The sequence below is a fragment of the Portunus trituberculatus genome, chromosome 21, assembly GCF_017591435.1.
Source record: "Portunus trituberculatus isolate SZX2019 chromosome 21, ASM1759143v1, whole genome shotgun sequence".
In the NCBI taxonomy this organism is placed as follows: domain Eukaryota; kingdom Metazoa; phylum Arthropoda; class Malacostraca; order Decapoda; family Portunidae; genus Portunus; species Portunus trituberculatus.
In genome coordinates, this window is record NC_059275.1 from 13,452,034 (window position 1) to 13,467,033 (window position 15,000).

At 43.2% G+C, this 15,000-nt stretch overlaps 1 protein-coding gene across 11 annotated transcripts in view; it reads left to right on the forward strand.

Moving 5' to 3' along the window:
* The window catches only part of LOC123507127 (rho GTPase-activating protein 21-A-like), a 257,305-nt gene that overhangs the window by 131,708 nt on the left and 110,597 nt on the right, over nt 1-15,000 (forward strand). For 10 of the 11 annotated variants that reach the window (XM_045259723.1, XM_045259724.1, XM_045259726.1 and 7 more), the window contains exons 3-8: nt 589-709; nt 2,267-2,400; nt 6,032-8,009; nt 8,489-8,671; nt 9,107-9,247; nt 9,684-9,839. In XM_045259723.1, the coding sequence (XP_045115658.1) occupies nt 589-709; nt 2,267-2,400; nt 6,032-8,009; nt 8,489-8,671; nt 9,107-9,247; nt 9,684-9,839 (2,713 nt within the window). The remainder of the gene's footprint in view (nt 1-588; nt 710-2,266; nt 2,401-6,031; nt 8,010-8,488; nt 8,672-9,106; nt 9,248-9,683; nt 9,840-15,000) is intronic. The other variant, XM_045259725.1, reaches the window with a different exon arrangement.

Here is a 15,000-nt window from a genome sequence, read left to right on the forward strand (position 1 = left end):
AACAAATTTCTTTTCAGACTAGCTTATTCACTGGGCCTTCTTATTTAGTTATTTTCATTTTTTGCGGTCTTTTTTGTTACCTTTGGCCAGAACATCTCCTGAATTTTGACTAGCCTTCTCGTAATTTTGACTAGCCTTCTCGTAATTTTGGATATGAGCGAAATGTCCTGACGATTTTGGTGCATTTAAGTGTTAGAATATCAGTAAGGGCACCAAAATATGAGTGAAAAGTGAATTGTTTAGCTGTCACGATAGAAATAAGAAAGCCAGAGGGAATGCGAGAAGTGTCCTGGCGATTTTGGTGCATATAGGAGTCAGAATACAAGTAAGAAAACTCAAATATGTGAGTGAAAAGTGCTGATGGTTAAGTGTTTAGCTGTCAAAATGAAAATAAGATAACCAGAGGGCGTGATTGAAGTGTTCTGACGATTTTAGGTGTCAGAGTATCAGTAAGGAGACCAAAGTATGTGAGTGGAAAGTGAACTGGTGAAGTGTTTAGCTGTCAGAATAGAAATAAGAGAACTGGAGTGTATTTAAAGATAAGGTTGTGTGGGTGAGATACATACTGACGGTGCCTTTGTGTTTCAGGAGCTTCTGGGTGAACATGGGGAAGCTCCGGAGCCCCTGTCCTCCCTCGACCCCTTGGACACCATCTTTGTGAAGCACGTGCGGCCAGGCTCCTCTGCTCACCTGGCCGGCCTCAGAACAGGTGGGTGCTGCTGTTGGTCCTTCTACCTGATTGACTCTCGTTTTCTTTGCTTTCCTGCTCTCTCTCTTTTTTTTTTTCTTTTTCTATTTTCTATTTTTTAGTTTTGCTTTTGATCTTCATTCTCGTGCCGTTCTCATTCTCATTTTTTTTTATATAATTGTTTAATGTATATATATTTTTTTCATAGTTTATGTTGTGAATTGGTTTTCGTTAGCTTGTACATCCACTTGTTTATGTATTTATTTATTTATGTACTCTTCGTAGTAAAGTAAATAAGATTACTTCCAGTTAAGAGTTACTAATATAGTTGAAAAAAAATAGTCTTTTGACGTGTAAATGTGAAAATAAAAGAAAAACATGTTAAAATAATGTATATTTAAGTTTTTGAATGCGAAAATAAGAATGCAAAATTAAAAATACGAAATACGAAAATAAGAATATATATATAAAAAAAATGCGGTGGATACTTGAAACTATTTGATTGTTTACTACTTCATGTTATATTTCGTTTGTGATTTTCCTTCTGTTTACTTTTACTTTTGTCTTTTTTTATCTAACATTTTTGTGGTTTTCTTTCTCGTAAGATTTTGTTTCTCAGCTGGGTTCATTCTCTCTCTCTCTCTCTCTCTCTCTCTCTCTCTCTCTCTCTCTCTCTCTCTCTCTCTCTCTCTCTCTCTCTCTCTCTCTCTCTCTCTCTCTCTCTCTCTCTCTCTCTCTCTCTCTCTCTCTCTCTCTCTCTCTCTCATGTACTGTTACCTGAAGAATTTTCAAACCCTTATGACCAGAGAGAGAGAGAGAGAGAGAGAGAGAGAGAGAGAACGAGAGAGAGAGAACAAGGCTCATTATCATGATAGTTTGGCATCCATTAGTTCATTAGAATTTCATAATGTTAATGGCGGCGGTTTCTCTTGACAGCTTCATCCTCCCTCGCTACCCTGGGCTCATTTTCCTGTCACATTGTGCGGGTTTAAAAGTAGCATCGTCTTTCACAGCTGCATAAGTTATTGGGTCTTTTATACTATTATCGTACTCGCCTCCTTTTTGGTGTTTTAAGATTTTGCACTATCGTTTGGTGTACGGTAGGTGTTGTCAGTGGTAATTACTGTGGTCTTAAATGATTGTAGTTTGAGAGAGAGAGAGAGAGAGAGAGAGAGAGAGAGAGAGAGAGAGAGAGAGAGAGAGAGAGAGAGAGAGAGGTCATGGTAACTCTCCCTTATATCTTCAATCTTGCTCTTGTTTTTTTTAACCCCTTCATTACTGAGACATATTTTTACCTTGAGATGTGTGTACGATCAGACCATTTTATTTACATTAGAGGTGTATGGAGGTAAGAAGGTTAATCGTCACAGTCTTCACTATTTTAATCCCCACTTGAGTTTCTGAAGTGTATAAAATCACCAGATAATAAGCAAGATTAATATGGAAACACGTCATGGTACTGAAGGGGTTAATCTTGATATATATTGCAAGGTTTAATTTAATAAGATTGTATGTTCATGACGGCCTTTCTGGTTCATGGATGTTCAGTCATGGTAATAGTGATGGTGATGGTTGCAGGTGACCGCGTGGTGAGTGTGAATGGTGAGAGTGTGGGCTCCCGTACCTACCAGGAGGTTGTGGCCACGATCTACCGCTCCCCGCCCACATTGCAGCTGCTGGTGGTGCCCCGGGAGCAGGATCTTCTTCAGCAGGTAAAGTGGAATAGATAAGATAGATAACTTATTGCTGTACTATCACTTAACAGTATAATGCACAGTCGGCTCCCTACTTGAAGCAGTTTTCTAATTGTAAAAGTGACATCTGTGTTCCTTTTTTTATGGCAGCTGTCATTGGCTAAAGCTGCCTCTGACGTGTATCACAGGCTTCCTTCTCCCCTCCCCTGATCCTCCTCCCCGTCCCTCCTCCCGACTCCCAGACTTTTATCTTCCTAATCCTCCCCCCCGTCTCTCTCTCTCTCTCTCTCTCTCTCTCTCTCTCTCTCTCTCTCTCTCTCTCTCTCTCTCTCTCTCTCTCTCCACTGCTCCTACACAGCGAGCCTTTGAATCACATAGAAATATCTGGAAGAAACTCAAAACTGCTATCTTAGCTGCGGCGGGATGAGGCGTGGCCAGGGAGGGGACTTGGCGGGGCTTACTGGAGGTGGGGTTGTCGGGGCGTTAAGGATGTTTTGTGTGTGTGTGTGTGTGTGTGTGTGTATTACGTTGTGTTGTATGGTAAAACTTGCAGTGTTGCCACTCTAGGATTTTCCCAAGATCTTGGAATGTGGTATATCGTCTTTAGATCTTAACAATTTTACTGAAAAACTACTAGTCTTGGGATTTTCCGTATGTTTCCTACCATTTTAGTAACTCTCCATTCATTTTGACGAAATATTTTACTACTTTTTTGATATCACAATTTAAGTGCAAATATGCGATATTCACACACACACACACACACACACACACACACACACCTAATGTGGGACGCCACATGCGTTAACACATACGCCAGCACCACCTCCCTAACTGTGCTTCTGCCGCTGGGCAGCCGCTAGAGCGGCCGATGAACGTCAACGTCAGCGCTGCTCGGTCCTAACTAACCCTTCGTTATGATGTTATGCGTCACGCCTTGAAGACGAGCCACGGGCCCACGGGGTTCAGTCTTCGCCGACCTACTACAGGACATCGGCAGACACATCAGCCAGCGAAGGGAAGAACCACGCGAAAAACTCACCCTGCCTACCCGCCTGGCTACGGCAGTACATCGCGGTGGTGCGTGGCAACACGGGCAACCAAGGGACCGCCCGTCCGCTGGACGGCAACATATATGGCATTACCCCACACACACACACACACACACACACACACACACACACACACACACAGTGATAGGCCTATGCACTCGTAATACAGTTTTTCCAGGGCTATCCGACACGAGCAGCCCAAGCACGGCACACACACACACACACACACACACACACACACACACACACACACACACACACACACACACACACGTCATAACAGCATGTAGAAAAGGGGGACAGCTGGCATTACACTCTGTGATGCCTAATTAAATAAAGATGGTTGTACACACACCCAAACACTCTCCCTCCCCACACACACATGTAGTAGTTTAAGGTTTAAACACTAATTATACAACTTCTGATTAGCACCACCCACCCACCAGCGTACGTGCGCTCACACACACACACACACACACACACACTGGACAGTTGAATTGTGGCAGAGTATTGTTAACACCACACCATATATACACACCACCACGACACGGCACCACACCACACCACACCACACCACCCTTCACATCACCACACCACGGTTTCCTCGGCACCTCGACAGCCTGACAGCCAGACACGACCACCGTCCCGGCTTTGCCCCTCCCCCGCCGCACCACTGTTACCGTAACAATTCCACAGGACACATTAAGGGTAATCTCTCGGCTTTTCCATGTGTTTCTATGTGCTTTATGACTCTGGGTGAAGGAGGAGGTGGAGTAAGAGGATGTGGAGGGGAGAGGTGGAGTATGACGGGGAGGGATGAGGAGGAGGAGTTAGCCAGCAAACGCGTAAAAAAACCATCTCAGCCTTAGGGACCATTTTTTTCTGTTTTATTAACTGAGTTGGTATTGTTTTGACATGAGATATGTTACTAGCAAAGTATAACAAGTTTAAAGTCATAATACAATCATGTCTAGCTGTGTTTTTGTTTTTGGAAAGAAATGACTGATTAATCACAAAAAAAACTATTTTTTTTATTTTCTCGCCCTGGATTGTTTTTGTGTTTGCTATAAGACTGGAAAAATATGAGGAACATGACCCAAGTAACGATATCTAACAATATTTAGTCTAACTACTTGTATTTTTAAATTAAAGATTTTCATTATACCAAAATGAAAAATAAGAATTCTTTATACGGCGAGAAATTTGTGTTTTGTTTATATGTGTGGAAAGTAGAAATTTTTGTCTTCAGAAAACGTAATATAATGTAGTCTGGCTGTGTTTTTTCTTCTTGTTATTTTAATGTTTTTGTGGCGCCGTTGGCGGGAAATACGAACCGTCTGTTGGACTTCTCTCCGCTGATCCTCGACCCGGTACGGTTTATATATATTGGGTGTTAGTTAAAGTATATGCCTCTTCAGAAAATGTAGTGCATTTCAGTTTGGGTGCCTTGTTTCTTTTCTCGATTTTCAAAATGAATTACGTACGTAATTATAGGGCCACAGGGGCACATCACCCATGCCCTCCCCCCAGGTCAGTCATCAATGTTTACCTATACTCACCCTGCGTTTCGAGACTCAGATAGCGTAGGAAAGCCAGAATTAGCCACGAGTATGCATAAATACCCACAAAGTGCCTTAGAAGAGGAAATGGTGATGTCTGTGTTTAGATGCCCTCCTTCACGTCATCAAATCCATACCCAGACGGTGCCTCCCCCCTCCCAGTGTCTCTTCCCTTAATACTTCACTCAATTACCACAGTTTTCAGAACATTTCCAGGCATTTCTCTACAATGAAATGAGTAAAGTGTAGTAGGAGAAGGGAATGGGGAATGGAAGTGTGTGAGGGAGTGTAGCAGTTGTTGTTGTTGTTGTTGTTGTAGCAGCAACATTATTATTGTTATCAAGAGTGTAAATGTGTGTGTGTGTGTGTGTGTGTGAGAGAGAGAGAGAGAGAGAGAGAGAGAGAGAGAGATCAAGTAGGGAACTGTCTGTGCATGAAATCTGATTGAGTCTTTCCTTGAGTGCCTAGTTTTGTATGTTTTATGTAACCAGTGCTTTGACCAAGGGCTAGACAAAGGTAAAAAAAAAAAAAAAGATTCTCTGAAGGTGTATTCACAAAAGTAGAGTCAAAATAATCATCCAACTTACTTTTGAATGCTTTACTTTTTATTTATTCTGTAAGTGATGTTGCAAGTAAAAGCTGCAAAAGGTTATAGATAATAATGATGATAATAATAATAAGGCAAACTAAAAGTGCCAGTCACTTAAGAAGAGTCAAAAGCATCATCCAGAATTAGAGAAGTGTCTTGAAATTTTCCTTCTGAGAGTTGAAATATTAATTTAACCGTAGAACAAATGCCTTTGAAACTGTTCTGCTTGTTCAAATACTCCATCAGGTATAATGTCTCATGTCTATTTATGTTCATGTTATCTTTCTTGAGAAGTTTTCAGGATTATTGTAGAATATATTAGATATCAACTGTATTTTTTGTTTCTATGTTGAGACAAAGCATAAAGCATGGTGTCATGTTTAGGTAGATTTAGAGAAGCAATGTTACTTGAAATAAAAAGCAAAACTGAACATGTTTCCTACTTGCAGGTGTTTGGGGAGACAGCACACAATCCTGAGAGTAACTTGGATGTAAGAATGCCAAGTCCCAGCCACCTGCCTCCCCAGCACCTCATCCACTACCCTACCGGAGCCTCACTGAGTCAGCCGCCCCTTGCCGTGCCTCCCTCACATTACCCTGCAAGTCTTTCATCGGCCTGGTCCTCACAGTCATCCCTCAACTCTCACCAGTCTGCCATGTCAACCGGAGCTCACCCGGCTACTGTCATCATGGCTCACCCTCCATTTCACCAGCGCCCCCACCAGTCCCCAAAAGTGATGCAGCCCCATGGAGCACACATCCCCATCCACCCACAGTCATCCACACCCACCAACCAGGCAGCAGTACAGTACTGGCCTGGCCCAAGGAAGCACTCACTGTCGAGTGGAGGGGTTGAGAAGCAGGGATCTGGCAGTCGCAAGCAGTCCCTTCCTGGGTCGGCTGACAGAAGGCAAGCTGTCCACACTATTCAAAACACTTTGTCCGCTGTGCCTCTTCGTGTGCCTTCTACAGCAGGGAAGCAGAGTCCCCTGCCTCCAAGTACAAATACTCCAAGTACTCAGCCTAATGCTTCCTCTAACGAGCCCTCCAATGCCTCTGTCTTTGGTGTGTACGAGCCCATCCTGGACCGAGCAATGGGAGGGAGAGGCAGCATCAGAGACAGCCGGAGGTTGGAGCGAGACCCAGATGGGAGAATATATGAAGTTGTGCAGACAAGAGTCATTGAAAGCAAGCTCAATAACACCAATGATAGTAAGAGAGGAAACAACATGCATGCTTCTCAAGGTAATGATGCCACTCCAAAGAGCCACCATGGAAGGAAGACCTCTGCAGTTGGAGAAGCTGATGCCAAGAGGGTGCGCGTGCAGTCTCTCTCTCCCCCACGGCTAAAGTCAGACCAGGTGCCCATGAGGAGCGTCAGTGTGCACACCCAGCCTGACCGTGTGGACCTCAACACGTCACAGGATGGCAGCCTGTACGGGAGCCAGCAGAGTATCAGCAGCACAAAGAGTGAATCACATAATCACACATCCAAGAAACACAATTTGTACACCAGAAGAAGCCTGACAGAGCCACTGACAGGGACCAGGGAAGGTAATGGTGGTGGCAGTGGTGGTGGTGGTCAGTCCAATGACAAGTCAACTCAAGAAGTTATTAATAGAATTAAAAAGAATGTTGAGCGCAAGGAAGAGTTTCTGAAGAGGCCCAACCAGCCAATCTGGCTTCCAGCCAGCAAGGCACCAGTCATCCACACAGACTACCACGTCAACCCACAGAAGTTCCAGAAACCCCTGTGGCCGCCCCCACAAGCTCAAACACCCCCCTCCCCTGGCTCAATAACTAAGGCCCTCAGTTGCCTGGTGGGCACCAAACACGACACTCACCCCAATGAACTGAACAGGAGAGCATCACTGCCGACAGGTGAAGGAAAGCTGGAGTCAGACAAGTGCAAGAAATATGAAGACTGTGAGAACCAAGCCCCAGCACAAAATGCTCGATCTCTGGTGGGTAATGCTGTGCCCAAGCCTTATGTAGGGAGCCCCGCAGAGACTAGTCAGGCCAACACTAGGTATGGGAAGGGCTTCACCTCAACTCTGTCTCGAATTCAAGAGAATATTCCGATACCAGAGCATGGATCAAACTCCTCGCTAGCCAGTCGGTCAGGCAGCAAGCAAGGCGACGGGTCCTTGACAGGCACACCCACTGGCAGCGAGAGGTCCCTGTCTTCTGGCATCCTCCGCCCTGTCCCTCTTGCCTGGGTTGGGGATAATGAACGCATAAAACAACTGCAGATTGTTTCGAAGAGAGCAAAGCAGTTTGAGAACAGCCAGCTGGAGAAGGAAACGCCAGCCAAGTCAGCGTTCCATCGCTTTGAGCTGTCTAGGCTGTCTCAGCGCACAAAGATCCCTAACGTGGCGCAGAGGAAGCAGGAGTTTGAGAAGAAAGATGACGACCAACAATCTCCAGGTAAGATTTGCATTTGATTTCATGGCAGACTATGGCAATTGTTAAATTGTATTTCATCTTTGATTGTTGAATTAGACAAGATAAATGATAGATAAAAGTAATGATGAAGTATGGTAAGTATTTATTCTCATTATTGACCTCCAGCTTACTAATATCTTTATTGTGCAGCTGAATTTTTACTCTCTAATGTATTTGGTTAAAAAGCTTGAATTTTTCCTGTATAATTTTGTGTTGGTCATTGATTGTAGAGTTACATGTGTGGAATTGATAAGTTTTTTTGTGTATGTAATTATTTGTTATTGATTTGTTAGTTTTATTTTGTACTGTTGGTAGAATTTTGCATAACACAACACAATATATGTAACATCTTTGAGTCACAGTTTGCATGATGATTCCTTTTTTTGTTATTGTTTGTCCCTCAGGCTTTGTTGTATGGTCCTGCTACAGTCCTTTGTTTTTTGTGTATTCTCTAATCATAGGTTTTGAGTTTGAGTTTGGCACCCAGTACAATAATGTGCCAAGGCAGCGCAACAGTGCTGAGCTTGTGCGCAGTGTAGTGGTGTCCAAGGAGATGTCCCCCTCACCCCCCAAGGTGTTTAGGTCCCTCTCTGACGGAGGCTCTGTCTTCCCCGTCAGCAGGCGACTCTATTCCCCGGGGTATGGTGAGTATGGCCCTCCTGTTTTGTGTGTAGAGGTTCCAGTAGTGTAGTTTGTAGGTGCTCCAGTCCTGTATTTGTCCACCTGTACTTTTTTCTTTATTTTCATTTTATATATTTTGTTGCCACTGAAGTCAATGTTATGTTATGAGTTTCTATTTGTTTATTTTTGTGACCTTGTAGATATTTTGTAGTGATTTTGTTTGTTCAAGTATTCAGTTTTATTTGTTTCTTGTTCATTTGCTTTGTTTGTTAGTTTATGATTTTTACACACTACAAGAATAATGTAATTAAGTATGATTCACCTTTTTAATGTTTTGTCCTCTGCATCAATAGGCTAACTGTTCTGTGCTTCACTCATTTCAGCTTCAGCTTCTCAACATGTTTCATTTTGCTTCACCATTTCCTCATAAGATTGTCACACTGGTATGACCTTTACAGACAAAAGCTCTCCTCCTCCGTCCGGGGAGGAAGAGGAGACAGTGCGGTATTGCACGAACCGCGTCATCCCCATTGGCGGCCCGCACATCCACTGTGAGCCGCCGCCACACATGTCAGGAGCCCGTCCACAGAGTGACTCAGGTAGGCCGATGCTTGGCTGCAACTCACCCACACAGTATTAGTTCGTGTATTAGTTCATTGACCACAGCTTGCCACTACTGTTGACAAGTCTTGAGTCTGTTATAAGCCTGAGTGACAAAAGTGTAGAAGTGTGTGTGTGTGTGTGTGTGTGTGTGTATGTGTGTTTGTGTGTGTGTGTGAGGGTGTGTGTGTGTGTGTCAAGTTCATTTTGCTTGAGGAATAACACTTTTCTATGCTGTCAAAATAGTTCACCTGCTTTAATTTTTTTTAGGCATTTCTTATACTAGCTAAGAATATTCTTAATGCTGCTACACATCATTGTTTGCATGATAATTCAAGGTTTGCATTCCAAATAAAAACATGTTTTATCCCATTTTTTTAGAATTTCATAGAATTACCTTTTCTTTTTCCTAATGCTCTGGAAAATTCACTTCAGATGTGCTTGAGAGGGAGAGATCAAACTCCATATGCTCTCAGGCATCCATGAGCAGCCTGTGGTCCACACAGTCCATGGAGGAAGGAGGCACCACCCGCTCCAAGGGGGTGGTGCGCCAGAACTCATACCTGAATGCCGTTCACTCACCATTGTCATGTAAGTACCTGGTGCCTCTGTTGTCACAGCCTGACACTGCATGCCTTGCTAGATGCAGCCTGTGGTGATACACTTAGCAGGAAGGAAATGCTGCACAGATGTATTACATAATTTAATTTTGTTCAAGGTGGTTGTTTCTGATTAAGCAGTTAAATATTAACATGTGCTTTGAAAGAATTTTACTCAAAATCTGGGTACTGTGCAAGCAAGAAACCTGAAAATTTATGCTTAGAATGTTTCAATTTTATATTCATGACTGTTATTTCTTTATAAAATGAAAATTTTTCTTTAAAAGCTTGTTAAAAACATTTTTTGATCATTACAAATTCAGTGTTTGAGGTTTTAAACCATCATAACTTAAGATCCTAAAATATGAAATTTATTGGTGTTATAAGATTGTAAAAATAATGCCCCAAGTTAGGCTGTTCCCATCCCGTCCCTGCCAGTAAAGCTGTCTCTAGATGTCTTTATTGAGGCTGCACGGCTCTGCTTGCCCTCTTTCCCTCCCTCCCTCCCTGCTGTGTGAGGCAGTGACCCAGCAGCACTCTGCCAGCCTCATACTGTTGTGCTGCTTCCTGCTGCAATGTGCTGCAAGATGGGCTTTGCACTCGCTTCTTGGCTGTTATGGCTTAAGTCTCCTGATTGTTACATTGCAGTGCAGTGAACCTGATTACTTGGTGGAGCATCAGTGTTACCTGTCTCCTTGTGGCTGTTTGGGGAGTAATGGTTGATTGGCAAAGGGGAGATGAAAGAAGTTTTGTTTGGGTGGCCTGGATTAGATGATCAGTTAGATATGATTTGAGTTTAGTTGTAGTGGCTGGGAATAGACAGTCAGGAGGAGATGACTTGAGTTTGATTGGTGTGGCTTGGAACTGACGCTCAGGAGATGAAATGAGTTTAGTTGAAGACGTTTGAAACAGAAAGAGGAAAAGATGACATGATTTTACCTTAAGTGGCTTTGAATAGGCCATCAGGAAATGAGTGTATCTTGCTTGGGTTAGGTGATCAAGAATAGATGTGATAAGTTTATCTTGTGTGGCTTAGAATATATAGACAGTTGACTGAAATTGAGATGGTTCACAACTGGTTTTGTCATTTGGTTGAATTTTAGAGTTTGGTGTTACTCATAATGGTGGTGGTGTTGATAATGGTAATAATGATGAGTTTGGTGTTGCTGATAATGGTGATGATGATAGTTTGGTGTTACTGATAATGGCGATGACAATAAGTTTGGTGTTGCTGATGATGGTGATGATCATAGGTTTGGTGTTGCTGATAATGGTGATGATGATAAGTTTGGTGTTGTTGATAATGGTGATGATGCTAAGCTGCAAGTCACAAGTTACACAAAAGTGGAAAGTGCAATAAATCCATCGAATGAAGTGCTGGTGCCGGGATGCTACACAAACACATGACTCAGCATCCCGGTGTCAGAGTGATGGGACTAAACCGACTCGTAAAGCTGTTTCTGAGACATGACTGAGTGAAATTTAAGAGAAAAAAGAGAGAAAGAGAAAATAAAAGTGGATGCAAGACTCCATTTCAAGGCAAAGAAAGGAGATTGGATGTGTAACCAAGAGAAATTTGAGAAACTAAGCATTAGGTCTGAATTTTAATCTTTAATTTATTATTTATCATTTCATTTTCTCAATCATCTAACTCTTGAACCTTTCTGTCCTTAGATAAAACGATGAGGTACAAATATACAGAATAACTACCAAAAATACTTCTTAGCCATAATTTATACATCTTACTCCCTGTAGTTTTAATTTTACAATGTTGGATTATCAGATTACTGAGGCAGTGTGTCATTCAGTCCATACCCAGCAGTGAAAGGGTTAAGGTACCATATATGTAAGTGATATTTATTAAGTAAGAGTTATATTTCCTATCCAATGGTGTGTCTTGCTGCTTGTAGTGTTGATGGGCTTCAAGTATATGTAGGCAATGCAGTTCTGCTTTTAGTATTGGCTTGTGGTGATGTTTGTATTCTGCCGTCCACTCGTTCTGGCTGACCAATCACTTTTCTGTATCACCGCTGCTCCACACAAAGATGCAGTATTCGTAACAGTGATGACACCTACTATACTTTGACTACTTATCTATCTAGTTTATCTTTATAAGGCTACCCACATCCCATAACCATTATATACTGCAAAACTATGTACACCCAAACTTGCTCTCCAGCTCCCAATACTTTCCCCAGTCTCACCACTGACTACCCACAGACTTCAGACCCTCACTGCTCCTCCCTCTGCTCACCACTTCCTCCACCTCTTTGCCTTCTCATCCACTTTCACGATCATATAAAGAAACTTGAATCCACTTCTCCATTACACATTGGTACCATTTATTCCACCTCCTCCACCTTCATCTACACTTGCAGAAACATTATTCTTCTCCTACACTCTTCCACTACGAGTGTATCCTCTCTTCCACCGCCTCCACTTTCATCTATACAGTACTTGCAGAAACTTTAGTCTTCTACTTTATTCTCTCTGCCACCTCCTCCACCTTCACCTACATTATCGAACATTAATCACTGCCTACACCCCACTTCCACCATATCTTTTCCCACCTTATCCACATTCACCAACATCCACACACCTCTTCCAGAAACACATCACCTCCACCACCACTTTTTCCACCTGCTCCATCTTCATCACCACACACAGAAACAAACTCCACACCTTTACTCTTCCATAAGCACACCTATTCCACCCACTCCACCCATACCAGAGCGAAATTTGAGTCCACTTGGAGTTGTACCTTAAGGGAGGGAAGACTGAAAACACCTGATGGTGTCCCCCCACTTTCCCGCGTGACTAGATGCCCTCGTGACCCTTGCCAGCCCTGCCCTCTGGCGCCCGGTAATCATTGGGTGAACAGCAGGAAACAGGAGAGAAAGGGAGGAGGGAATAGCGGCGAGGGGGAGCGCTAAGGAGGTTACAATGATGGAGAGGTGGAGCATGAGAGGGTGGGAAATATTTGGGATTACAAGGGAGGGGTATAGAGGAAGGAGAGGAGAATTGAGAGGGGGGTAGATGGAATGAGGTTAAGAGTGAAGTGTGCAGGGAGTGGTGGAAACGGAAGGGAGAAAGTTGAGAAGTATGTAAGAGGTGAAATGAAATGATTGAGTGAAGGTTGTGAGAGAGGAAGGTAAGGGAAAGAAGGTTGTGGGAGAGGAAGGTAAGGGAAAGAGGAAAGGAAGGAAGGAGGGAGGTGCTACTGAAGGAGGAAAAGAGAAGAAAATAAGGAAATGAGGAAGGGATAGTAGAAAGAGAAGAGAGAGGAAGAGAAAAGAAGATCGTGTGGGTGAGAACGAAACTATTTAATGAATGAAAAAGAATAAATGGAAGAAAGAAAAGAGGGATTAGGAAAAAGAAGAGGAAATATAGAAAAAAGACATAAGATATTAATATAACGAAAAAAAATTTGAAGACATTAGAAGACATGTAGGAAAAAAAGAAAGGAAGACAGAGAAAAGAGTGACGAAACGAAGATAAAACTACAGAGGATGAAGAAAAGGAGGAGGAGGAAGAAAAGGAAAGGAAGAGATACGTACGAGAGTAGAAAAAAATACCCAAAATCATGATGATAAAAAAGAAGAGAGAATAATTTGATGAAAGGAGGAGGAGGATGGGCAGACAGGAGAAGTAAAGACATATTGATGAGGAAAACTGCTAAAGGAGGAGGAGGAGGAAAGGGGAAAGAGGAAAAGAGACTGTTACGCACGATTTCCGGCCCTAAATGAGAAGCGAGGCGTGTTTTTACCTGGCGGAGAGGTAATGAGGGGCGGGAAGGCGGGAGGGTGAGGCGAGGTGGAGGGACAGCAAACAGTAGCCTGAGAGAGAGAGAGAGAGAGAGAGAGAGAGAGAGAGAGAGAGAGAGAGAGAGAGAGAGAGAGAGAGAGAGAGATCCCTTTAGCCCAGAAATTCCCGTGAAAAGCCTACATGGTATAAGAGAGAGAGAGAGAGAGAGAGAGAGAGAATGTGTGTTATGAAGTGACGATCCAGTTCATTATTTTTTTTTTGTGTGTTAATTGCTATACTGAGAGAGAGAGAGAGAGAGAGAGAGAGAGAGAGAGAGAGAGAGAGAGAGAGAGGCTTCGACGAGTTTATTTTCGTTAGTTTATTGTCAAACCGCAATAGAACCATGGACAAAGAGAGAGAGAGAGAGAGAGAGAGAGAGAGAGAGAGAGAGAGAGAAAGCACGAAACACCCCACAAACTGGAGACAAAGAGGATAAGGAAGAGGATGCATTACCGCATTACCGCACCGCCTCTTCCGGCCTCGCCTCGCCTCGCCTCGCCTCGGGGTCGCGAGTGTCCGGAAGGAAAGGAAAGAGAAACAGACACACAGAAACACAGGCACGGAAAGAGAAACTCGACCAGACCCTTCTTTTTTTGGTGTCCCGGAGCGAGGTGAGCCCCTGCAGGTGTCCCTCTCGGCGCCTCCCTCCCCGCGGCGCCCTCCCCAAGCTGTCCTGCGCGGGAGAAAGCCTGGGACGATTTTCTGAGACACTTCTTGCCACTTCACTACTTTCAAAAGGCTGTAGATGAAGTGACACGGGTTTTTAAGGGTGTTTTTATGGTGGTGGTGACAGATTAACAACTCCTTTACATTATTAGCAGGACAGTTACTCTTAAGAAATCGGTTTAGTCATGTGTGGCGTTTGGAAATAGCCATGGTGTGAGAGTAAAGAGATTCTGAATACGAGTTCTGGCTGGCTGGTGCTGGTTGGTGGCGTATCGCTCTACTCTCTCACCACGACTGTTTTCCAAGGCCATAGAGACGATTAGCGGGATTTTCAAGAGTGCTTCTACAGTTAATAATGCACAAATCGTGTCATTCGGAGTATAGAATCACAAAAAAAAAACTTAAAAACTCGTGTAAATTTGAATAAAGCCTTTTGAAAACGTGAAGGTGAAGTAATGAAAAGTTTAAGAATACGAGCCTCTCTGTTGCATTCGTGGCGTCACTAGGAGCCTCAGGGTGGTCGTCTGGATCCTCTCCTCTTTTTATTATCGTTTTTATTGCTCTCATATTAGTTTTTATTTCCTTGTTTACTTGTTGACTTCCTTTTTGTTAGTGTTTTATATAATTGACGCCGCCAGTGACCGCAGAATGGGTCTTCATGTCCTTTGCTCTTTCTCTTTTTA